General features: G+C 48.0%; 1 protein-coding gene across 1 annotated transcript in view; it reads right to left on the bottom strand.

Annotated features, from left to right (window-relative positions):
• The window catches only part of NDUFS2 (NADH:ubiquinone oxidoreductase core subunit S2), a 502,212-nt gene that overhangs the window by 112,394 nt on the left and 363,720 nt on the right, over positions 1-26,098 (bottom strand). Inside the window, exon 12 of the mRNA XM_069607180.1 lies at positions 6,657-6,740. Coding sequence (XP_069463281.1) covers positions 6,657-6,740 — 84 coding nt within the window. The remainder of the gene's footprint in view (positions 1-6,656; positions 6,741-26,098) is intronic.

Here is a 26,098-nt window from a genome sequence, read left to right as displayed (position 1 = left end):
AACACCAAGGGTTCGTTGAGATGAAAGTCCGACGGTACCTTGGGCATGAAGGAGGGGTGCGTCCTGAGCACTACCCTCGTGTCGTGGAAAGTCAAGTACGGGGCCTTGCAGGAAAGGGCCTGGATCTCTCCCACTCGTCGTGCGGAGGTGATGGCCACGAGAAAAGCTGTTTTCCACGATAGAAACTTCAACGGGGCCGAGTGCAGAGGCTCGAACGGAGGTCCCATGAGCTTGGTCAGCACCACGTTGAGCTCCCACGCCGGGGCCGGAGCCTTCACCGGCGGGAACGATCTGAACAGTCCCTTCATGAACTCTTTCACCAGACGATGAGACCACAAGGACGTCCGGCCCGTGGTTCTGGTGTATCGGGAGATCGCAGCAAGATGAATCTTGATGGACGCGTGTGCCAGACCAGCTTTGGCCAGCGTCAGCAGGTACGGCAGTACTTGGGGAGCCGTAATCCGTAGAGGGTTAATCTTCTGTGCGTGGCACCAGACAACAGAGAACCTCTTCCATTTGTGTCCGTAGCATTTAAGAGTCGAGGACGCCCTGGCCTTTGCAAGAACCTCTCTGCAATCGGCCGGTATGTCGTATCCTCCAAACTCTAGCGCTGCAGGAGCCAGGCCTGCAAGTTCAGCGACTTCGGGTCGTGGTGGAGGATGGCGCCTCCTTCCCTGGAGAGTAGATCCGCGTCCGCCGGCAGCTTGATTGGCGGGGACGCCGACAAGTCCAGAAGGTCCGGGAACCATATCTGCCTCGGCCACGCAGGTGCGACGAGGATCATCCTGCACCGTGACCTCTTGAGCTGGTTGACGAGCCGGATTAGCAGAGGCAAGGGAGGGAACGCGTAGAGGAACAGGCCCTCCCAGGGGAACGAGAAAGCATCGCCCATGCTCCTCGTCTGGGGAAACCTGCTGGCGAACCTCCGGCACTTGGTGTTCGTCGCCGTCGCGAACAGGTCGATCTGGGGTGTGCCCCACCGTCGGAAGAGGCGATCCACCAGATCCTGCCGTAGTTCCCACTCGTGGCACGAGCGCAGCTCCCTGCTGAGTGAGTCGGCGATGGTGTTTTTTATCCCTGCCAGATGAAACGGCACCAGAAGAATCCCTTGGGCGACGGCCCAATGCCACAGGTCCTGCGCCTCCTTGGACAGCGCTGGGGACCTGGTTCCGCCCTGTTTCCTGATGTAAAACATGGTGGTGGTGTTGTCGGTGAAGATCCTCACCACCTTGCCCTTGAGGGACGGAAGGAAGGACCTGAGGGCCCAAAACACTGCACGGAGCTCCAGGACGTTGATATGCAGGGACTTCTCCGTCGGGAGCCAGAGTCCCCTTGCGTGCAGATTTTCGGTGTGCGCTCCCCACCCTTCTAGGGAGGCATCCGTGGTCACAGTCACCTGGTGGGCTGGGGTCTGGAAGTCCATGCCCGCCGTCAGATGCGCGCGGGTGCCCCACCACCGTATCGCTCGTCGGAAACTCTCGTCGAGCTTGATCCTTTCCTCGAAGCTGCCCGTCGTCTGGATCCAGCGCGCATCCAGGAATTCTTGCAACGGGCGCATCCGGAGCCTGCACATGGGAATGAGGTAGATGCAGGAAGACATCATCCCGAGGAGGGACTTGATGGACCTCACCTTGGCCGCGTCGGCCACCAACATCCGTTGCACCTTGCCCAAGATGGTCCTGGTCCTCTCCTCCGACGGGGAGGCCAGAAGGGACACTGTGTCGAGCCTCGCTCCCAGAAACAGTGCGACTTGCGCGGGCACCAGGTGGGATTTGGCGTAGTTCACGGAGAATCCCAGGTCCGTGAGGAGTTGGACGGTCCTTGCCGTGTGGACCACGGCGAGCTCCCTCGTCTTGGCGCGGATGAGCCAGTCGTCCAGGTAGGGGTAGACGTGAATCCCCTCGCGGCGCAGCTGCGCCGCCACCGGTGCAAGGCACTTGGTGAAAACCCTGGGTGCCGACCGTAGTCCGAAGGGAAGGGCTTTGAACTGGTAATGACGCCCTTGGACCACGAATCTGAGGAATTTTCGGTGCCCCTTTAGGATGGGAATGTGGAAGTAGGCATCCTCCAAATCCAACGACGATAGGAAGTCTCCTTCCTCCAGCTGACCCAGGACGTGCTGGAGGGTGACCATCCGGAACTTCTGCGCCTTGATGAACTTGTTCAGGCGTCGCAGGTCCAGGATGGGGCGCCATCCTCCCGTCTTCTTCTTCACGAGGAAGTATCACGAGTAGACTCCGGAGCCCCGAAGCCTCTTTGGGACGAGTTCGATGGCGCCCTTTCTGAGCATCGCCTTTACTTCCAGGAGAAGTTGAGGGACGTGAAGTTCTTTCCTGGCCACGGGGGGGACGCGCGGGCACCTTCTTTGAAACTCGAGCGCGTGGCCCCGGGCCAGGGCGTCCAGCACCCAACGGTCGGTGGAGATGGACTCCCACACGCTGACGAAGCCCGCCAGCCGTCCTCCCACCGGGGTGCTTCGGTGGGGGCCCGACCCCACGGCCGGTTCAATCCTGCTTGGACGCGGCCTTGCCGCCTTGGCCTCCTTGGCGACGACGGCGGGGTCCGCCAGACTTGCCTCGTCCTCTGTAGGCCTCTTGCGACGACGAGCGGGCCGCTTGACGGTAGGAAGCGAAACCGCCGCCGGAACCTTTGGAGGCGCCCTTGCCTCCGCCGCTCCGAAAGGGCGTCCGCCGTTGCTGCAGTACTCCAAGGGCCCGGGCCGTCTCAGTATCCGCCTTGATGGCCTGAAGGGAATCGTCCACTGTCTTCCCAAACAGGTTGTTCCCGTCGAAGGGCATGTCCAGGACCCTGGTCTGGACGTCCTGCCGAAAGTCCGTAGCCTTGAGCCATCCACGACGTCGAAGGCAAACGCCGTTGCCCAGCTGGCGGAACCCAGTGTCGGCGATGTCCGTCGCCACGGTGATGGCGTGGTCCGAGGCCACCTCACCTTCCTGCAGGATCTCAAGGGCCTCCGCCCTCTTGTCGTCCGGCAGAAAATCCAGCAGGGGAGCTATCTTGTACCAGAGTTCCCTGTCGTAGCGGGCCACGATAGCCAAGGCGTTGGCCGCTTTAATCGTCGTCGCCGCCGACGAGATGACTCTACGTCCCATGGCATCCAATTTCTTTCCCTCGCCGTCCGGCGGGGAAGTCGACGTGGAGGCCGCACCCCCCCGCTTTCTTCCTGGCTGCCGCGGAGACGACGGAGTCCGGGGTAGGCTGCGCCCGGAGGCATAGGGGGGCCGAGTCCGGGACCCGGTACTTTTTCTCGTACCGGTCTCTTTTCGCTGGCGTCGTGGAAGGGTTCTTGAGGAGGGAAAGGCCCTCATCCCAAATGTCGTCCAACAGAGGCACTGCGAGGACCGTCTTCCTCTTGGCCTCGCGCCGTTGGTAAAGGAAGCCTTCCTTTTTCTTCTCCTCAGGGCAGAGTTGGAAAAGCTCGGATGCCCTGGCGATCATTGAGTGGAACGATCCAATCTCGTCGGGCGGAGAAGCCCTGGTGGGAGGCGACGACGGAAAATCCTCGTCGTATGCCTCGTCGTCCGTACCCGTCGCTGCCGTGTCAGTCCCCGTATCATCCCCTCGGGTGGACGGGGAGGAGGGCTGGACGGGGCGCGACGGTTGAAAAGGAGGCGGTGGATGGATCCTTCTTTTCTTGGTAGGGGGAACACCAGAAGGTCCCGGTTCTGGATCCCCCGACGGGAGAGGTTCCTCCGTCGGTAACGGTAGCCTCGTCCTTATCTCGGAGCATAAGGACTGTATAGCCAACAAAATGGCCGCTGAGTTGTCTTGCGGCGCTGGCAGAGGGGAATCCGACGGGCGAGCAGGGGCCCCGTCGGTATCCTCGACGATGTCGTCGTCGTCACCTGCGTCGGGGCCCATTCCGACGGGCTGGTCTTGTTCCACGCCTAGGCCGTGGCTTAAGACCTCGATCAGCTCCTCTTCTGAGGTTGAGGCCGAATCTACGACGACGCCCTGCCCCCCCTTCTTCTTCCCCACGGAGGGTTTCACGGGGGTCCTATCGATGGGCACAAAAGAAGACTCCCTCCGAGGAGGCAGGGAGATTCTAGGCCCCGAGGCCGCCACCACTGGTGCAGCCTCCACAGGCTGGGCCAGGGCCGCCGCGACCGTTTCGATAGAGGGCTTGGTCGAATGGATCAAGGCCTTCACCACCTTAGGTGCGCTCACCGCCTTATCCTTGAGGGAGGGGGCACTGCCACGCTCCTCCTCTGCCTTAGAGCTCGACCGGGGCCTCTCCAGGAGCTTCGCCGGGTGCTCGGCCTTCCTCTTACCCGACCCAGAGCGTTGGCTCGTGGTTGATGGTGCCGGGGAGGGTGCGCCCTGCCTGGCGCCCGTAGAGCCCGACCGTTCGGCGCTCCCGGTGCCAGCGGACTCGCGGTGCTTGGCCTTATGTTGGGCCCCCGTCGCCGGGGCGCCCTCAAAGGTCTTAGAAGACCGCTCAGATTTCTTCTTCTTCTCGCCAGACGGGCTCTTACCCTCCAGCCAGCTGGCGAGACGTTGATGGCGGTCCTTCATGGTCCGTTCCGACATGTTGCCGCAAAACGCACAGTCCTTCTCCACGTGCGTCTTGTCCCCATGAAGGCAGTAAAGGCAGAAAGAGTGTTCGTCCTCCTTGAAGACGTTCTGCAGCTGGCATCCAGGGCAGGCCCTGAACAGCTTTCCGGGCGTCGAGCTTCCCTTCTCCTGGGCCATCTCCGAGACCGGGCCTGAGAAGCTTCTGGAGTCCTCCGAAGTGTAGCTCGACGAAATCTTCACCCTTGAGGGGCACAGATGAATCCGACACGGGTCCCCGTTGATCGGATGTAGGATCGGTGGAGCTTGAGGCTCTTTTGACCGAAAGAATCGAAGTTTTTGTGAAAAAGCGCGAAAAAATAGCACTAACGCTCGAGAGCAATAGCACGAGGATCCCAACACATGAACGTGCGGTAAAAATCTGAAGATGGCTGCCAGAGGCGGTGCTTAGGTAGAGGGCAGTCATTGGCTGTGGTCAGTATGACGCAGAGACCAGTGATTGGTTATTACTACGAAAGACAGATCAGAAACGAAACTGATACTGGTTTTTTCTTTACCGAGGATTCCCAGCCTGACGACGGGGAATATTCATGAGCATGTGAATCCATGCCAGACCCCATGCTGGAGAAAGGTTGTTTTCCTCGCAGGCCCACTACAGAAGATCCTGTGATAACCTGATCAGAACCATAAGGTGATCCAACATCCTGCCTGAGAATTGGGACCATTGAGTCGTGAGTGCCCCTTGAAGGGGCCTCATTCTCAGAAAGGCCTCTGGCAGCAGAAAAATGCAGGATGCCATGAGGCTAAGCAAACTTAAGAATTCGAAGGCCGGCAGACTCTGGGTGGTCTGAAATTTGGTTACCATATGGAGAATGTTGTGAGCACTTCCCCAAGGACATGTCCAAGACAGCCCCTATGTAGTGGAGCTGTTGGGAAGGTGTCATATGGGACTTCTTGAAATTGAGGGAGAAGCACAGTCTGTGAAGGAAGTGATAGATAACGTTTAAATTACCAAAGGCTTGTTTGGAAGAATGCGCCCAGATCAGCTAATCCTCCAGGTAGGCGTAGCAGTAGACATGAATCCACCCCTTTTGTGAGATGTGCTGCCACTACCACCATCAGTTTGGCCAAGACCCACGGGGCGGAGGTCAATCTGAATGGCAGGGCTCGAAACTGATAGTGCAAGCCGCCAATGGCGAACCTCAGGTATTTCCTGTGCTTGAGATGGATCGGCACATGAAAATAAGCACCCTGAAGGTCTAATAACACCAACCAATCCTGGAGTTGGAGAGCTGGAAGGATCTGAGAAAGAGTGACCATCTTGAATTTGTACTTCCTGCATCCTTCTAAAATCCAAGACGGGTCCCAGTCCATTGTCCTTCTTGGGAATCAAAAAATAAGGGGAGTACCAGCCCTTGTTCCTCTCCGCTACAGGCATGGGGGCTCTATAGAGCTTTTCTCTAGCAGGGTTAATATTTCCTGCACAAGGAGCGGATCGGGAACCCTCAAAGAGTACTCCCGGTGGATTGTCGTGAGGCTTCCGCAAAAAAGGAAGGCAGTACCCGTGAGCTATTGTTTCCAGAGCCCAAGCATCCGAAGTAATGGCTTGACATTCTCCCAGATGCTGCGACAGCCTGCCCCCCCACCGGTGAGCTGTGACCGAAGGCCTTGAAGCGGTTTTGAACCGGCAGTAGCAGAGCCTGATGGCAAAGAGGCTGCTGCTTGAGCAGCTTTGGCACCTCTACCTCGTCCACCACAAGGAAACTGTTGTTGGCCTCTTTGACTGGCCATTTCTCCCACCCTTCCAAAGGCCTGCCTTTCTAACTGATATTTTTGAAGGATAAAGTGTTAGCATTTTTAGCAATGTCAAGTTGCTAGAATTGGGTTTGAGGTACACATTTATATCCCCTCACAGATTAAACATTATCTGTAACTCAACTTGATCAGCTGTGGAACGTCTTATATTTGATAATGTTATTTTTGAAATAATGGGTGTTTTGTAACAGCAGAGTCCAAACAAAAAAATTATCTTTACACTACTTCAATAAGTGCTTAGAAGAAAAGGTTGTGTTGCAGATTTCTGAACAGGACATTTAAAATAAAAGCACAATCCAAAGCAATCTTACCAAATGAGCAAAACCTGGAGCTTTAATTTTGCAGCGATATGGTCGACTACTGCCATCCGAGACGAGATATACACCAAATTCACCCTGTTGAGACAAATAAGCAATTTGGACAGCTTTAGCAAAAATAAAATAAAAAATAAAAAAAACACACACACACACACACACACTGGACATGCAGACTCCATAGGCTTTAGGGGCATCTGCTGAACATTAATAGAAGTGGGGATATCATAGTGAAGATTGCCTATGGTAATAGGAATTACTTAAAAACATGAGCAGCATGGATTCACTGAAACCTAAGCAAATTCCATTCAGCGAGCCACCCAAGTAACGGTGCTGCAGAAATCTTAAGTGACTGGTGCTGGGGAGACATCTGCACAAGCGTCTGAAATGCACATGACTTGAAAAGTGACATGAAACGTAAAAACACTACTGTGTTTCGACACTCTGGGTCAATGGTGACCAATGGTTGTACAAAACCTGAAAGTGTCACATGCCCAACACGGATGCATCACTGTGTTCTAGCCACAACGTATAATTGCCCGCTCTACTGCTCCTTATAGCCAACTGTTAACTGGCTAACCCTGTCCTCACACTTTGTTACTCGCTTGTTAACTGCTTTGCTTGCTACTGCAATGTCATGACCCAGGCGCCTAGCTGTTGCTCCTATGCCACTGGAGTAATTATTGAGTAACTATTGATAACAATATTATTGTCTAGATGCTTCTGCCTTACCCATTGATGCCTAACTATGCCTAGTCACCAGCTGAATGATCGGTATCCCCACTTGTATGCTGCTCAGTAGAGTCTTTTTGCGATAGCCTATTTAACATTGCCTAGGTATCTCCATGAATAATATTATACCCTGATATCTAATTGGGTAAGATGTTAATCTTAGCATTAATATTCTGTACCATGGCTGCCACCACACACCTTGGCACCAGGACCCACGTATTTGCTATACAGTCCCCACTTGCACCACTCTCTGACCACAATCACCCCATATTGACCAAGATAGTAACTAACAATTCCCTTAGTGCATTCGAGACAGAAACTCATGCTTCTATACCTTGTACTACAACTAATAGACACACTAGACTCTGTGCTAGATAGATTAAAGTATATGGACCATTGAGAAGATCCCTTCCACCTACTAATCTGAAAACGAACTGTAAGTGTAGTGTGAAACCTAGCCACTCTAAACAGACGCCACCTTTGGACACTTCCAACATAACTGTCCCCCAATGTGATGACACTAATTTAGCCAAACCCATCGTAGTCAAAGCAGCTAGTCAGACTCTCCCCCTTAATCGCTTGTCGCCAATGCCACTGACATAGCTGATCTAATCTCAGAAGGCAACCTAGATTTCCTTGCACTCACTGAAACATGGCTTCACAACGCAGCAGGTCCCTCATTTATGCTAGCTATCCCAGATGGGTACACAATAGTTAGACAGGACCGCGATGGTGCTCGTGGAGGGGGCATTGCCATTATTTCTAAAACATGTCTCTTTCTAAGACTAGCCCCTACCCACACCTCACAATCATGTGAAATTCTCTCCTTTAAACTCCAAATAACTCACAAACTCTCACTATTCAGTTAATATATAGACCGCCTGGTCCCTTTGGTAGCTTTGAGGAGGATCTGCATAACCTACTCATGAATAATCTCAAACCGTCCTCACAATTACTCCTATTAGGGGACTTTAACATAGGATTTAATGACCAAATGGACACAAATGCCTCTGACATAGTCTACTTAATCAGTTCAATAGGACTCACTCAAAAAGTTAATAAACCAACCCATCAAAAAGGCAGAACAGCGGATTGGATAGCGGACTACAACTGCTCAGTCACTATCTTATCGATCATGCCTCTTTCATGGTCAGACCATTCATTGGTGTCCTACCTATCCACTACAAGACCTACTCCACTAGCTTTACCATTAGCGCCACCCTGCCTCACCAGAAATAAAAGAAGTATCTCAGCAGAGAAAGTAATCCCTGTGGTACTCCCTACCCTGAACGCACTGTCTGAAAATCTTGATCCCAGCATCTTAGTGCATGAATATAATAAGATTATGTTCACCACACTGGATAAAATCGCCCCCTTTAAACCAAGATCCAGTAAACTAATTGCCCACTTAAACAAATGGTTTACGCCACAACTTAAAGACCTTTGCATCTTGAAGAGAAAGAGTGAAACTAATTGGAGACTCTGCCCTACTAATGAGAACACAGACAAATTAGTTTCACTCTACTCGCATTATAAGAAAAAAATCTGTCGGGCCAAACGTGACTCCTATGATGAACGCATCGCCAAATCCAACTCTAGCATGAAAGAACTCTTCTCCATTCTAAAAGAACTAGAGTCCCCAATAGCTATAACTGATATCTGCACTAAAGATAAATCTTGGTGTACAGACATCCAACAGGCGCTAGCTAACAAAATCAACATGCTCCAAAACAAAATACAGCAAAAAAAGCAGCACTGAATTTACTGCATTCGCCCAAAAAACCTTCGCCGTGTATCACCAGCTGCACACAATAATCTTTTCCACTTTTCCAAAATGTCTAATTTGAAAGTTGAGAAAATAATCCTGTCACTGAAACCTTCTAATTGCAAAGGCGGTAGTTGCCCAGCACAACTAATAAAGAATGCTGCTAGAGAACTATCTCCATTCATCACTAAACTGATCAACACTTCCTTTTCTACAGGCGCTATCCCTGCTAACCTTAAACAATCTTGGGTACTCGCTCTACTCAAGAAGCAAACACTAGATCCCCTCATCCCCACTAATTACCGCCCCATTACTACGGTTCCATTTTTACTAAACATTTTGGACAAAGCCGTGTATACTCAAATTCAAAAACACCTTGAATTGCACAAACTGTTAGGTAATAGACGATTCTGGTTTCCGCCCATTACATGGGATGGAAACAGCTCTAATCGACTTAAAAACCCAAATAGATGAGCTGAGAGACAGAGGAAGGACAGTACTGCTCCTACTCGATCTCTCAGCCTCAGCCGCATTTGACCAGATTGACCACAAGGTCCTCTGTAGACACCTTGACACTGCTGCCCATTTCTCCCGAGGCTATCAGATGGATTGAATCCCCCTCGACAGCTGCTGACCCGACCCCTATCCTGTGCGGTGTTCCGCAGGGATCATGTGTCTCGCCAACTCTCTATAACATCTTCACCAAACCCTTGTTCGATGATCTGTACCATCTGGGTATCACCTACACAAATTATGCTGATGACACTCATTCTCCTCCCGCTTTCTGGGGATCATAGTAAGGCCTCGGAGTTGGTGAACAAAATATACCTCGTCATCCAAGCATGGACGGCCACTCATGGCCTATGTTTAAATAACGACAAGACTGAGTTGATAATCCTTGGTACACAGGCTAATATCAGAAAACTAGGTAAGGAGTTTTCCTCCTTTAACATTGACGGTAATACTATGAAAGTCTCCAAGAAGTAAAAACCCTTGGTTTCTACCTGGATTCTACATTATCTTTTGACAAACAGTTAAAGTCTTTAACGTCATCCACAGCTTACACCTGTAAGTTGTTAAGAGCAGGTAAGCCATTCCTCTCAGATGATAGCTGTCTGATCTTGGCTAGAGCCTTAATCCTCTCTAGAATGGACTATTGTAATGCCTTATATTTTGGTGCCAATAAAACTACTATCCGAAAGATCCAGATATTACAAACTAATGTCTTAAGAGCAGCCCAAGGCATAAATAAAAACTAATATCTCCTCCATCAGATGCCAACATAAATGGCTGTCTACAAGTAACACAATACAGCTGAAGACACTGTCTCTGACTCACAAAGCTCTCAACAACGCTGCCCCTAGCTACCTGACAGATAAACTTCAGAGAAGAACTTCTTCTAGACCTACTAGAGCCGACAACACTAATTGCCTAGCTATACCTAGATATAGGCTCACCACTATTGGTGGTAATAGTTTCCCTGTACAGGCGGCAAAAACCTGGAATTCACTTCAAGACTTGCGAACTGACCAACCATAACTACTGTTTAGGAAAAATGTCATAAAACACATTATCTTGTCTGACCCATAATCTCCCAACGCTTCTGTACATGAAGATTTAATTACTTTTCCCTCTCATCCCCTCTCTGTCCAAACAAATTAGCCCCTGTAACGCAAGTGGAATCTTGCTCACCTACAAATCTAAGTATCCTAAGGAGTACTACCTTCCATAATCTGCATATCTGACCATTGCATATTGCTGTAATCTTAGTTAGCACACTCTTGCAGTTCCACAGAGTGCAGTTTTATGCAACTTGTATACTTGTACATGATATATTACTATAGATGTTATATTTTTACTTAATTTTGTGCCTGTAAATACTGAAGCCTTTGCATTATTTTTGTACATACCGGTTTACTGCATAACTATGCAAGGCTTGCATTGCCTTTCTGTCGCGCCCTATTACCTCCAGGTCTGGTGCGCGTAATAAGTGAATAAACAAAGAAACATGTAATGAACTAAGTTCTATAACTGTACTTTCTGAAATGAATAGAGTCATTATAGTCCAGGGTCTTTAAAACATTTTGAGGTGGGGGTAATTTACTCCCAACTTTTGGAAATTGGTAGGATTTTACAGGTAGTAAAACGTTTAATTATTAGGCTGATTTTCCAAGCGAACTAGGTGGAGGGCTTAAAGCAGGGAGAGCACCATGATGGACCAAACTCTAACAATAAACAGTAAGCAGAGCAGCAAGACTTTTAGGAGTGAAGTGGTATGGCACTGAAGGAACAGTATACACACGCACATCTACATACTCTGTTTACTGACAAATATTTAAGCAATATGCCCCAAGCCGTGGGTCCATTGCCGAGGGGCATATTGCTATTAGTACTCTGGCCCGCAAGACCAGGGTACTAATAGTAATCTTTTTCTGTTCCAAAAATGCTGCAGCATTTCGGAACAGGCATAAATAAATAAATAAAATAATGGCTGCCAGGAAAGGGAAAACCGTCCTTTTTCCCTTTCCATGGCAGCCATCGGGAACGGACGTCTCCAGCGCGTTCGCTCTTGAAAAAACAAGGTAAGTTGGATTGGGAGGGCGAGGAGGGGATTGTTGGGGGGGTGGCCAAAACATTCACCTGAATCCCCGGCGGGGGAAGACGGCAGCCTCCAGCCCTGTGGAGGCTAGGAGCAGGGATTACCCTACCACCCCTCACCCCCACCAGAGACGTCAACGAAGCTAAAGCTTTGAGGGATTCTCTGCGAGGTATGGACCGGGCGAGGGCCAATCAGAATGTTGGTTACATTTCGGTTGACCCTCGCCGGGTACTAATCTCCATTATAAAGTCAAACATTAAGAAATATCTACAGTCAAAATAGGTACTGGTTAGGGAGAATGTTCATTTGTGTGCTAATTCCCTTCCCTTGGAAGAGTGCCTGCCGAGTGCTGTTCGGCTGAGGGATGCTGGTAAACCTCATTCAAACGCCGCTCCTCGAATTATAGAAGACTACAATTGCCAAGATTCTTGCTCCTTCTGAAAGTGAATGTTGCCTCCACCCACTGACAACAGTAACCTATACATTGACAGGCGTGCGCGCTTCTGCAAGAGTGCCTGCAGAGTGCTATTCAGCTGAGGAACGCTGGTAAACATCATTCAAAAGCTGCTCCTCAAATTATAGAAGACTACAATTTCTGAGATTCCTGCACCTTCTGAAAGCGGTATGTTGATCAACTGACTAATGTAACACCTCTAACATACTCACAAAGGCAACACAAAGTGAATAGACCACGCATTTTAAATTGCAGAATGTTGGCTGTGCCCACTGACAACAGTCACCTACAAATTCTCGGGCGTGCATGCTTCGGCAAGAGTGCCTGCCAAGTGCTGTTTGGCTGGAGCAGCGCTCGACAGGCTCCCTTTGGTTGCATAGTGAAACTATCCGCTCAACTGGAGTAACGCAATTTAGTTTATCTTGATGTATGTTTGCACCGTAAAAACAAATAGGCCTTTGAATACTAGAGAAAATGGAATCGAAATGGAAACTCCGCCTCTTGACTTCCCTTGCGACCCCCAGGCTGGAAAAACTACCAAAAGTCATCAGAAAATGGATTGTTCTGCTTCTGTAATGACTGACAGACAATTCTGGTCCTTTAATCAAAATGGCAATGAACTTGCTTCTAAAAAAACCTTTGAATGAGGCAGTCACAGCAAGATTCAAATGTTGCCTTAAATCAACCTGTGTCAGCGCCTAATAACTTCGAATGTGCTATCACAGATGAAGAAATACTGACCTGTAATTCACAGATTGAAATGGCACGGTCGACAGAATTCATAAAACACCAGCCTCCAGCTGTTACACCTTCAATACATAATACAAAAATGGATCCTTGTCGCACAAGTAGATCTTTTCAAAATATCCCCCTGTACTCTACAATAATAAGAAACAGTTTCATGGAACCAATAAAAGCGTTGATTTTGGTAACTAACAACGCTGTTGCTAATTTAATACCAGTCAAGTTCTGATCTAAATTGCAACACCTCACATTTTAATCAATCTAGAATTGGAAGGAAACAACATGAATGTGAACTGTAATCTATCACCCACACAACTTAACACTGTAGACTCTGCCTCTCTACCAGAACAACCTGATCATGAGATGCAAAATTCTTCTATGAGTTTACAAAATTCTAACTTATCTCAATCACCTGTATTATTTGAAAATCCAAATGTAACCTTCAACAGCAGCTGAACACTCTAAAATCACTTTTGCTAATCCAGTGGCTAGGCCTTCCTTTGGGCTAAAACCATCTCTGAATCCATCGTACGAAATAACTATAATGTTGAAGATTAGAACCAATAGAATCCTTATCATTTGAACAAACTGCGTTCGAGGAGAAATCAATGAGCGATCAACGGTCACTCTGCCAAGATATGTCAAAGAAATGTAATCAAATGTTAGCTTTAGTGTTCCTCTGTCTCACCAACCTAAAAACAGCGAGATTGCAACTGCGATCGATGTAGAGCCTACCATCTTTGAAGATGTTAGCATGGTCGAACCCGCTGCTTGTGTGGAAGTCATTGAAAACTGCAATACAAATACCACAAACACCATTTGAATCCAATGAGATTGAAGAGAACAACATTGCTCAAACTGATACGCTTTATGATGTATTTGTATGTTCCAAAGAGGAAAAAAGCTAAAAGTGCTCCTGCCCAGAGTCTTTTACAAGTGAGCCAGAGCAAGAACAAAAATAAAAGCAAAAAAAACAATGAAAAAAGCATGAGCTCATACACAAAGAATTTTGTAAATAAAATATACATTGGAGATATCAGCATCAAGTTGCAATGAGAATAAGTCACAACAACATAAAAGATGGAAAGGAATGCTCAGAGGTTTAAAAAAAAAAATAAAAGCCAAACTACCATGTTCACCGCTCCCTTAAATGAAGAATTCATGAATTTATCAATATAGTCTACAAATACAATCCTTGAAATATGTGCAAATGAGAGATTCCTCTAACGATGACAGTGAATATGAAAGATCTAGTCCGAAAAGAAAATAAATATTGAAAAACTGGAAAATTGCAATGTGAAAGCCAATCCAAAGAGTGCTTTCATAGTCGAACAAAAAGACGAAAGGAAAGGCCACACAAATATATGAAACAATTCAGCCTAAGAACTTGGCAATTTATTCAAACAACAAAAAACAAAAAAAAACTGAATCAAGAAAAAGACGCTAACGCATCAGATTCACAAGAATTGAAGAAATTTAACAGGGCTGATATCGTAAGAATAACTATGATAGAGCTAGAAATTATCCATTTCCAAATCGAACCAGCATATTGACAGGTTTTTGATAGAGAGATGAATTAAGACTAATTCAATCATGAGACAGGAAATATATTAAAAATAATAGAAGAATGGACAGCAATTTTGACTATCCCTTCTCTAATTGTAAAGGCAAACATATGGAAGTGCAAAGATGCTATGACTGCACTTGGGTTCCAGATATGTGCCAAAAGATTGTACACCACCATATATAACAGACGAAACCCATCAACCCAATATGGAGAGGAATGATGATGAGAGGGATAGAGAACACCACCTGTGAATACACTGTGAAGGCTCACAAGGAAATCTACAAAGAGAAGTCTACTTAGCCCCAATCAAAGACAGACCTTCATGTCAAAATGGTCATGGCTCAAAAGAGCCATTGAGAAAACGAATCATGACAGTGAGCACTAAAGCCAAGTAAAATCAAAGTCATTATATGGAACAAGAGGATTTACTCATCTACTGGGAACAAATTCGGAAGGTCCTCTTGAAAATTACAATTTACTACTGCTACAAGAAACATGGATCACATTGCAGCCTTCAATCGCAAACTATGAAATATGCTGGAACCCAGCAATAAAACAAAGTAAAGCAAGACCAATGGTGCGTCTTATAGTGTCCCTGTGCCTTGACTCTGGAGGTACTATAACCCAGTGGCTAACACCTCACCCGTGCATAAAAGTTGTCAAAATAGAATTTGAGCACAAAAATCGTCCTTTAACCAATCATGCTGCTATTTTAAATCTATATTGAAACACCTCAATAATTCCAGATGCTACCTTTATAAAGCACGATGGAAATATTAGATATTATTCAAAATGAACCGGTACTATATACAATACTTATTGCTGGTGATTTAAACAACCTGTTTGGCAAAGAATTGCAATTTACTACCGGGAAGGGAAAATCTGAATGGAATTAATGAAAGAGAAATATCATCAACCTTAATCGTATGGTCTCTGGATTATCGAGTTTAAAACCCACATGGAAAAGAAAAGATGCTAATTCCATAATCAACTATGCATTTATATCCTCTCAACACTTAAATGAAATCCACTCATTTAAAATAATAGAGCCTTCAAAGAGTGATTGAAATAATCTGGAATTATATGCCTATAATGGATAGACCAATGTACACCGGTAATATAACTTTAAACAACGGCTGAAACAGATTGAAATGTACCCCTGCAAAAATAGATCAATTATTGCTAAAGCTCATACAGGAAAATGCACATTTAACAGATGTGACTCCAACTGATATAGTACCATATAATCATTTTTTAGCTCTCTTTCACAACCAAACTTGGCCCAACAAGCGACCGGATTTTAGTCAAACATATAGCTGATCCAAAAAATCTAAATATTAAAATCACAAATGAAACTGAAACTAAGAAAAACATTACATATGCTGGAGGGAATACGATCAAAAGAATAAAAAAAGATAGTCAAAAGTACAAAAATCAAATAAAAAATATCAAAACAAGAAAATAATGAAAACATGTTGAAAGCACTATGTTCGAAATCAAATGCTAGAATATGGCAATTGTTAAAGAATGCAAAGAGGAATGGAAACAAATCACTACTTCTAAATGCAATTAGCAAAAAGAATTGGCTAGCGCATTACAACAAATTGTTTCAAAATACAAATAAGTTACATGAACAGACAACTTAGATAATTTACTTGAATTAAAAATAGATCGACTTAACGTTTAAATAGAAATAAAGAAATTAAGTACATTGCGAGTGCCTGGGCCCGATGAGATTTCAAATGGAGTAATAAAAGAACATCCAGAAAAATGGGCAGAAGTATTCTAATACATCTACCAATCAGTACTAAAAACCAGTTATACCACCAATATGAAAAGAATCAATTCTTATTCCCATATTAAAAAAAAAGACAGGAATAACCCCACAAATTACGGGAACAGTTTTTGCTAGATTTTGCTGAGAGATCTAATATCAAAACATCTCATCTTTATCAATACCAATCTGGATTTATAGCGGGCATTGGAACTAGTGCCAACCTAATAACTATGTCCATATTAAAACGAACAATCAAAATCGCCAACCACTTTCTGTATTGCATTTGATTTTCGACAAGCTTTTGATTCTGTATGTAGAGAAACTGTGGTACCAATTACGGAAAGCTGAATGTCCAAATTAAATACTAAGTACTATCATACAATTCTACTTGGGTACTAGCATCAGAATCAAACTAGACAATAAAGGGCGCCTGTCAGAACCTATATCTACTAAAATCAGAATGGAACAAGGCTGCATACTTGCAGCTACACTCATTTTTTTTTTAATAAGTGATATAGGCATAGATCTAGAAAATTGCAACTCCTTCCCCTCCAAACATTGGAAAACACAAGGTATCTTACTTACTCTACGCTGATGGCCTGATATTAATTGATCAAACCCCTACTGGATTGCAGTACCACTATCGTCATGGCAGAAATAGGTTCAAAGAAACAAACTTAACACAGACAAGAAAAACATCCTGCAAATGGAAGGGAGTAGTTTCTTACCTGCAAATCCATTTCTCCAGCGTTGGCATCTTTCATGGATTCACATGCTTAGAATATTCCCTGTCGTCAGGCCGGGAACCCTCGGTATCTTTTGTGTCCTACCGATGTCCTTTTGGGACACTTACGCATGACCCAATAGGACGTAAGGTATAAATAGCCTCGCCCCCGCGTCTCCCTTCAGATTTATACCTCCAAAGTAGAGGCAATACCAGGTTTGCATTCAAGGGAGGCCGGCGGGCGCATGTGAATCCATGAAAGATACCAACGCTGGAGAAGAACAAGTTACTTCTTACCTTGTAACGTTCTTTCGACGGGATGTTCCTCCGACATATTCCTCATCTTGGATATATCCTTCCAGCTCTGCTGGCCTCGGAAAATTTTTCTCTCTAGAGGGCGCTGCGCGTCGACATCCTTTGAGTCGATGTCCCTCGACAGCCGCCGTATCAACGCCGAAGTCATCCTGGCTATAAAGGCCGCGCGCAGCGCCCGTTGCTCAGTTCCGTTTTTTGTAGCCCACAAATATGCTTTCTGGACTAAAGTAATAATCCTGAAGGAGCGTAAGCTGCAACAACAAGGGAAGTAGAACTGCGGGGATGGATGGGAGGGTCGATGAGGAATACGTCGGAGGAACATCCCGTCGAAAGAACGTTACAAGGTAAGAAGTAACTTGTTCTTGGAAGGGATTGTGTCCTCCGACGTATTCCTCATCTTAGATATGCTCCCATAGCAGTATTCTATTATTGGAGGAGGGAGTACTGACTTCATGCTGTCTTCTATTGATGAATAGAATGCAGTACAGCCCTTCCAAACCTAGTCTCTTGACTGGAGGAGGAATCCAAATTGTAAAATCGTGTAAAGGTATGGACAGACGACCATGTAGCGGCCGCACAGATGTCTTTAACCAGCACACCTCTTTTGAGGGCCGATGAAGCTGCAATACCTCTGGTCGAATGAGCCCTAAGGTTTTGAGGGGGCTCTTTTCCTGCCAATTTATAACATTCCAGAATGGCTAGGATGATCCATCTGGAAATGGTCTGCTTAGTTATTGGTAACCCCAGCTTGTGACCTGTGTAACCTACAAACAGCTGGTCTGCCTGTCTTATCCTGGCTAGTCTACTGATGTAAAAACTTAAAGCCCTTCTAGGGTCTAGCCTGTGTAACCTCTCTTCCTCTTTCCCCGGGTGAGGAGGAGGATAGAAAGATGGTAGGGTAATCTTCTGAGTGATATGGAATTCAGAAACCACCTTTGGGAGGAAATTAGGCTTCACTTGCAGGACAACTTTGTCTTTGTGAAAGATAGTGTGAGGGGGTTTACAAGAAAGAGCTTGTAATTCGCTCACCCTTCTAGCAGATGTAAGTGCTATTAATAAAACAGTTTTAAGGGTAAGGAAATCTTAACGAACAAGAATGGAGTGGTTCGAAAGGTGTGCCCATCAGGAAAGTTAGGACTAAGTTTAAATCCCATAGGGGAACTTGGAATGGTCTTGGGGGATAAACATTGGTTAACCCTTTAAGAAATTGTATTACCAAGGGTAACTTGAAATAGGATGGTTCTTCCGCAGTGCGCTTAAAGATGGATAGCGCTGCGAGATAGCCCTTAATGGTGCCAACTTGAAGACCTGAATTTGCCAAATATATTAGGAAGGACAAAACCATTGGTGTACCACATGAAAAAGGGTCGATATTCTGTTCTCTACACCAGCTGCAAAATCTGTTCCAACGGCAGCGGTATAAAGACTTGCTGGCCTCCTTGCCAAAATCAACACCTCCATAACATCATCAGGGAGGTCCCAATCCTTGAACCTCAGCCTTTCAGAAGCCAAGCGTGAAGGTTGAGGGTTTTGATGTCTGGATGGAGAACCTGACCTCCCTTCTGTGAGAGTAGGTTCTCTCCGAGTGGAAGTCGAATTGGAGGGCAGATGGACAAGTCTAGAAGGTCCGGGTACCACGTTCTCCTGGCCCAATCCGGGGCAATTAGGATCATGGTTCTCCGGAATCTTCTCAACCTCCTGATCATTTGAGGAATGACAGGGACCAGTGGGAACGCGTACAGAAGCGGAAACTCCCAGTCCACTATGAACGCGTCTCCCAGAGCTCCTCTCGGGGGAAATTCCCTTGAGCAGAACAGGTCGCATTTCCTGTTGAGGCTGGTGGCGAACAGATCTATCTGAGGGGTTCCCCAAAGGGCGAAGATCTCTTGAAGGACTTCCTGAGCTAGCTCCCACTCGTGGGAGACTGTGCTCTGCCTGCTCAGAGCGTCCGCTGTCAAGTTCTTCTCTCCGGCTAGGTGAACTGCCGATAGAGAGATACCTTCTTGGATTGCCCAAAACCAGAGCTGCATCGCCTCTCTGCACAGGGGTAGTGATCCTATGCCTCCTCTTTTGTTGGGGTAATGCATGGCCACCGTGTTGTCCGTCATTATCAGGACGTTCTTCCCTTGTACAGCTGGCAGGAACGCCTTCAGCGCAAGCCTGATGGCTCTCAGCTCTAACAGGTTGATATGTAGTCTGGACTCCGATGGAGACCAACGACCGCTGATGGTCAAGTCGTTGGCGTGGGCTCCCCACTGTCATGATCTCTGCTTCCAAAAGATCAGGACTTGCCCGACTCCCGTGGAAGCAGACCCATAACCCCGGTTCCGAGTGCCAGCCAGTCCCAATTGGGACCTTTTGGACCCTGTCCTGGCGCCAGTGGCACCAGGCTCATAAAGATGCCCAGTCCCAGCGCTGGAAGCGCCGGGCTCATAATGCTTGGGTGGACTTACCTGCAGCAGACCATGCTGCTTACTTACCTGCCAGTTGAACCCCTGATCCTCTTCTGTTTGGGACTACTTTTCCTGTTGGGTGGGGCAGGAGCCACTCCCTAGGTTCAGAACACTGGAACTCTTCTGGAAAGCAGGAACTCTTTTCTTACCTAGGCGTGGCTGTGGAAGGAGACATCTAAGCACTACAGGAGGCTATTTAAACCACACCCGATGGATGAATCGTGCTTTGCATTATTCTGCATTCTCTGCAGCAGAACGCTCATCGTGTCTTCTGCTTCTGATCCTGGCCCTAAGGGAACAAAGGCTTACCATCCTGGAATCCAGTCTTCAGCAGCACCTGTAAAGACAGTCTTCAGCAGCACCTGTAAAGACAAAGAAAGAACAGGTTAGCACTACGGTCTTCAGTGGCAGCGCATCTCTTACCTGGTCCATCGGCTGTCACCAACGCCTCGCGCTGCATTCCGGCATCTGAAAGACAAAAGCTTACCAGCTCTTCGCACGCTCCGGAGGCCTTCGGCGCTGCATCCCGCATCTGAAAGACAAAAGAAGGTGCGTTTAAAGACATTGGGCAACTTTATTACTCACGTGCCATTACTCCTTCCCACGCCGAATCCAGTGGGTATTCCAGCACCCTTCAGCTTCTCTAAAGCTCCGAACTTGTACCTGCAAGATAAAAGGGACAGTTAGTGCGCATCGTGAAGCAGGCTACAAGCGCTTACTTACGTGCTTCCAGGGGCTTCTATTCCTCACGCGGTTTCGATCCTCAACTCTCATCAGCCCGCCATCCGCCATCGCCGGAACCCTGCAAAACAAGAGATATCATTACAAAAGACTTTTAAGACATTTGAAGTGCCCAGAACTTACCGTTCGTGCAGTTAAAGACGGACAGCAGTCCTCTGAGGTCAAGAGGCCTGCACCCTTATCCAGTGAAGAAACTGGTTACGGCACCCAGCCCCGAGGCAGATGGAGAGCTCGGCGTTCACTTACCTAAGGTGAGGGTGTTAACCTTTGGGGTTCTACAGGAGAAGAGAAAGGGAAGAGGAGAGAGGCACCCAATAACCCCAGTTCATTAATCCCATATTTTCTATCTGCAGACATCTTACTCTTCGAGTCAGACATACAGTGCACAGAGGTCCAGCCCAAAGAGCCAAACGTGTGTTACACATCACCTTTGAAGATACGGCATTCACCCAGTCAAGACCGGCGCCTCTGCAGGAATCAGGTGAGCGTTACAGGCGCCCCACCCCGTGAGTGAGGCATCCGTGACTACTGTTATCTCCGGCCAGGGTTGCCAAAACTGTTCTCCTTTCAGAATGTTCTCCTGACAGGCCCACTACTGAAGGTCTCGAGCTACTCTGCCGGGAACCTGAAGAAGATCTGTCATTCTCCCTGAGAATTGTGACCACTGAGTCCTCAGTGCCCACTGGAGGGATCTCATTCTCAGGCGAGCCTCTGGCACTAGGAAAATGCAGGATGCCATGAGGCCTAGCAACCTGAAAAAGTGGAAGGCTGGGAGACGTTGGGCATGTTGGAACTTGGTAATCATCTGTAGAAAATCTTGAGCCCTCACCTCTGGTGGCGAGGCTTTTCCCAGGGAAGTGTCCAGGATCGCTCCTATGAACTGGAGTCTCTGCAATGGTATCATTTGTGACTTCTTTAAATTGAGGGAGAAGCCCAGTCTGTGAAGGAAGTGGCACACGTGATTTAGCTGGATCTGAGCTTTTTCCGAAGAAACAGCCCTGATCAACCAATCATCCTGGTAGGGGTAGACGTGAATCCCTTCCCTCCTTAGACTTACCGCCACTACCGACATTAACTTGGTGAAGACCCTCGGGGCGGAGGTCAGCCCAAATGGCAGCACTCGAAATTGATAGTGAGAGTTGCCAATTGCGAACCTCAGGTATTTCCTGTGTTTGAGATGGATAGGCACATGGAAATAAGCGTCCTGAAGGTCCAGAGATACCAACCAGTCCTGGAACTGAAGGGCCTGGAGGATCTGAGAAAGAGTGACCATCTTGAATTTGTCTTTCCTGAGGAATTTGTTCAATTCTCGCAAGTCCAAGATGGGTCTCAGTCCTCCGTCTTTCTTCGGAATGAGAAAGTAAGGGGAGTACCAGCCCTTGTTCCTCTCCGCTACAGGTACCGGTTCTATGGCACCTTTCTCTAGCAGGTCCAAAATTTCCTGCAAGAGGAGCGGATCTGGAGCTTTCTGAGAGCTGATCCCCGGTGGATGACTCTGAGGTATACGTAGGAAAGGCAGGCAGTAACCTTGGGCGACTGTTTCCAATGCCCAAGCATCTGACGTGATAGCCTGCCATACCGTCAGATGTTGAGTCAACCTGCCTCCTACAGGTGTCCTGTGAGGGGAGTCCTCAGAGTGGTTTTGGGGCGGCTGATGCAGATGCCGATGGTAAAGAGGCACCTGCTGTTGCTGCGGCTTTAGAATATCTACCCCGTCCACCTCGGGTAGTTCTTCTTTGACCCCTTTGAGCCGGTCGTCCTCTACCTCTTCCGAATGCGGAGTAGAAGCGAAAGGACTTGCCCCTCGCAGAGGTTCCTGTGGGACGAAAAGGAGTCTGACGGATTGCAGCTCCTAGGGATTTTGCTGCTGCTTTTGAAGTTTGCAGTTTCTCTAAACTGTCATCCGCCTTTTTCCCGAACAAAGAAGAGCCATCAAATGGCATGTTCCAGAGCCTGGCTTGCACATCTGGGGCAAAACCCGACTTTCTCAACCAAGCGAACCTCCTGGTTGATGTACTTGCCGCCATTGCTCTGCTGATACTGTCAGCCGAATCAATGCCCGTCTGGAGGGATTCGCACATAGCGTCTTTACCGTCCTGTATAATATTCAGGAACGCATCCCTTTCTTCTCCCTCCGGGATGCAGTCAGCCGCTGTAGAAGCACACTCCCAAAGTGTATGGCTGAACCTAGCAAGGGTGCAAGTAGCATTAACAGACTTTAACGCCATGCTACATGCTGAAAAGACTTTCTTTGCCATAGCATCATATTTTTTATCGTCCCTGTCTTGTGGGACTGTAGGATAAGCCGTCTTGACATCGGTAGAGGATGCTGCTTGTACCACCAGACTTTCTGGGGATGGATGTTTAGACAAGAACTCTGGGTCTGTGGAAGATACCCTGTACTTTGCAGACAGTTTTTTATTTACTGCTGGTATTACATCTGGGGTTTCCCAGTTTGTCATGATCTTTCTCTGAAGAGCTTTATGAAAGGGCACCACAGGATCCTCTTGTGGGCCTTTGTCAAGAATATCCGTGAGGTCATCTTGCTGGAAAGATTGTGAAGGTGTAGACCACCCCATGAACTCTGTAATCCTGGCCATTAAGGCTCTGTAGGGGGTTTCAGCATGCTCCCCCGGGTCTGGCTTAGCAAAATCCACCTCAGGGGAAGTGTCTAACCCACTTGCCTCATGTAAAGAATCATGAAGATCCTTTAATCTGCGCTCTTCAGAGGAAAATACCTCTCTAACTGGGGTTACAGGTCCCTGTAACTCAAATGTGTCTTATTCAGACAAATCACCCTCTTCTAAAATTGAGGATATAGTTCTTAATTGTTCTGAACTCATAAAGGGAGTAAATCCCATTTCCAAGGCAGAGGGTGCCGAACTTGTCATTATTGGCCTCGAAAACGTCGATGTCGCCGACGTCGAAGGCTTCGAACGCGGCGTCGAAAACAGAGGTGGAGGCCTCGAGGACCTCGACAGAATTGGAATTCTACTCGACAATATCGACGCCATCGACGTCGAGGGCTTGGGGATCGTCACTGGATGTGTGGTCACCGTGACTTTTCTCGGCGTCGAGGCCGGCGTCGAGTCGACAGACCCGTGTGTCGAAGGTCCCTTCGACAACGGCGTCGAAGACATCGACCTCGACGGAACCCTCGTCGACGGAACCTTCGAGGAAGGTTTGGAGGTCATAGTCCTACTCGAGGGTTCGAGACGCGCTCGAGAGGTTTCTTTCGCCGGGTACTGCGACTTGCAGCGTTTTTGACCTTTGGGTCTTTCGACCAGAGCATCGCTCTCGGCAGTCTTCGAGGGGGTCGAGGCCGCTTTCTCGAAGACGCTCATCATATTTTTTCTGAATTCCTCCCATTCAGCCCGGGAACTATGTTTCGTGGGGCAAGGGATTCTTTTTGGCGAAACAGAGGAAGAGGAAGACGGAGAAGGGGATCTTCGACGTCTCCTCTTCGAGTGCTTCGATCTCGAGGAGTGATGAGACCCACTCCGAGACCTGGAGCGCGAATGGTGACGAGGAGACGAATGTCTCGACTTCGTCGACGAAGAAGAAGTTTTAAAAGTCTCATCTTTCTCCAGCTTCCCCCTACGCTCCTTCAGGGCCTTAGCTGTCATGGACATACAGTCCTCGCACTCCGAACAATGGTGTTCGGCTCCCAAGCACCACAGACAATTTCTGTGAGGATCGGTCAACGACATCTTTTTACCACAATCTCGACATTTCTTGAAGCCGGATCGAGGAGTTGTCGGTTCCGACGAGGAAGCCATCGAGTACGGATCGAATAACTCGAGGTAAATAGGTATTATCTGACTAAGAAACTGAGCAACGGTATTCCGAGGCACCGAGTAGCGCGGAAAAACGGAACTGAGCAACGGACGCTGCGCGCGGCCTTTATAGGCAGGATGACGTCGAACGTCGATACGGCGGCTGTCGAAGGACATCGACTCGAGGGACGTCGACGCGCAGCGCCCTCTGGAGAAAAAATTTTCCGAGGCCAGCAGAGCTGGAAGGATATATCTAAGATGAGGAATACGTCGGAGGACACAATCCCTTCGAAATTGTTTTACTAGACTGGATTTTTTTCTCGTCGATGGAGAATGCTAGACTGAACAGAAGGTCTACGGTCTTCTGGGTGTTCAAAAAGCATGTGTCGTAAGAGTCCCCTGTTATGAGCCAGTAGTCGAGGAAAGGATAAAAAGGGATGGACAGTCTGCGCAGGTGTGCTGCTGCCACTGCCGGGACCTTTGTAAACACCTTGGCGCTGAGGCGATGCCGGAGGGGAGCACTTTGAATTGGTCATGCCTGTCCTCTATCATGAACCTTAGATATTTCCTGTGTGCTGGCAACATTGAAATATGAACGTATGCATCTTTCATGTCCAATGTTGTCATGCGGTCCCCCCTGTTTCAACAGCAGGATCACCTCCTGTAGCGTTACCATATGAAACTTTTGAGGTTTTATAAATGGGTTCGCTGGGCGCAGGTCTAGAACAGGGCGCATGAAGCGGTCCTTTTTGGGTACAAGGAAGTAGACTGAATAAATACCCTGGTTTACTTGAACAATAGGGATGGCTTCTATGGCGTCCTTTCCCAGCAGCGCTTCCACCTCTTTATTCAGGATCTGCAGATGGTCCAGTGAGAGGCGCCGTGAGCGCGGTGGTCTGAACTGTGCAGTACCCATGGGTGACCGTCTGTATAACCCACTGGTCTGAATTTATCCCCTCCCATGCCGCGAGGAAGGATGTTAAACGCCCCCCGACTGTGGTGACATGGGAGGGGACCTGGATCTGATGGTCATTTCTGACCAGAGGCTGCGGCTCCTCTGGGATTGGGGACTCTACCTAAGCTGCGTCGCTGCCCCCTTGGTGGGTCGTAAGCAGGGCTTCCTGAAGTTTGTCCAGCATTATAGTTTCCCATGCTGTAGTTGTTCTGACTTGCACGGAACTGCCCTCGAAAGGACCAACGAGAACCACCTTCCCTTTGGGGGGGGAAGGTTTCTGAGTAATCTGTTGCAGGGACTTAGTCTCATGCTCTTTTTTTGGCCGTTTCCAGGGCATCGTCGACCGCTTTCCCGAAGAGATTGGACTCTTCTATGGGTTTATTGATCAGAGCGGCTTGTGTTTCAGGCATGAAGCCAGAGTTACGAAGCCAAGCGTGTCGCTTCAGTAAAGTGCCCTGGGCCAGAGACCTTTCTGCTGTCTCAGCAGTGTCCAGAGTGTTCTTTATTATATTCTGGTTTACCTGCCCGCCTTTGGCCACAATGGTGAGAAGCCTGGACCTAACGGGTTCAGGAACCTCCTGAAGACCTTCCTGTACCAGATTCCATTGAGCGTCTGCATAACTCGCCAGCAGCGTGGTGTTATTCGCTATGCGTGTGGTGTATGCAGCTGCCGAGGTAACACGCTTACCTAGGGCGTACAACCTCTTGGATTCCTTATCAGGAGGTGCTTCCCCAGTAGCAAGGAGTACTCCTGCCCGTTTCTGGGTGGTAGTCACTACCAAGGAGTCGGGGACCGTGTGGCATTAATATACTGGGCGTCCGAAGAAGCTGGTCGGA

Source organism: Ambystoma mexicanum, chromosome 1p (assembly GCF_040938575.1).
Source record: "Ambystoma mexicanum isolate Mex_15411 chromosome 1p, UKY_AmexF1_1, whole genome shotgun sequence".
NCBI lineage: Eukaryota > Metazoa > Chordata > Amphibia > Caudata > Ambystomatidae > Ambystoma > Ambystoma mexicanum.
The sequence above is the reverse complement of the archived record's forward strand: the minus strand, read 5'-3'. Positions and strand labels throughout refer to the sequence as shown.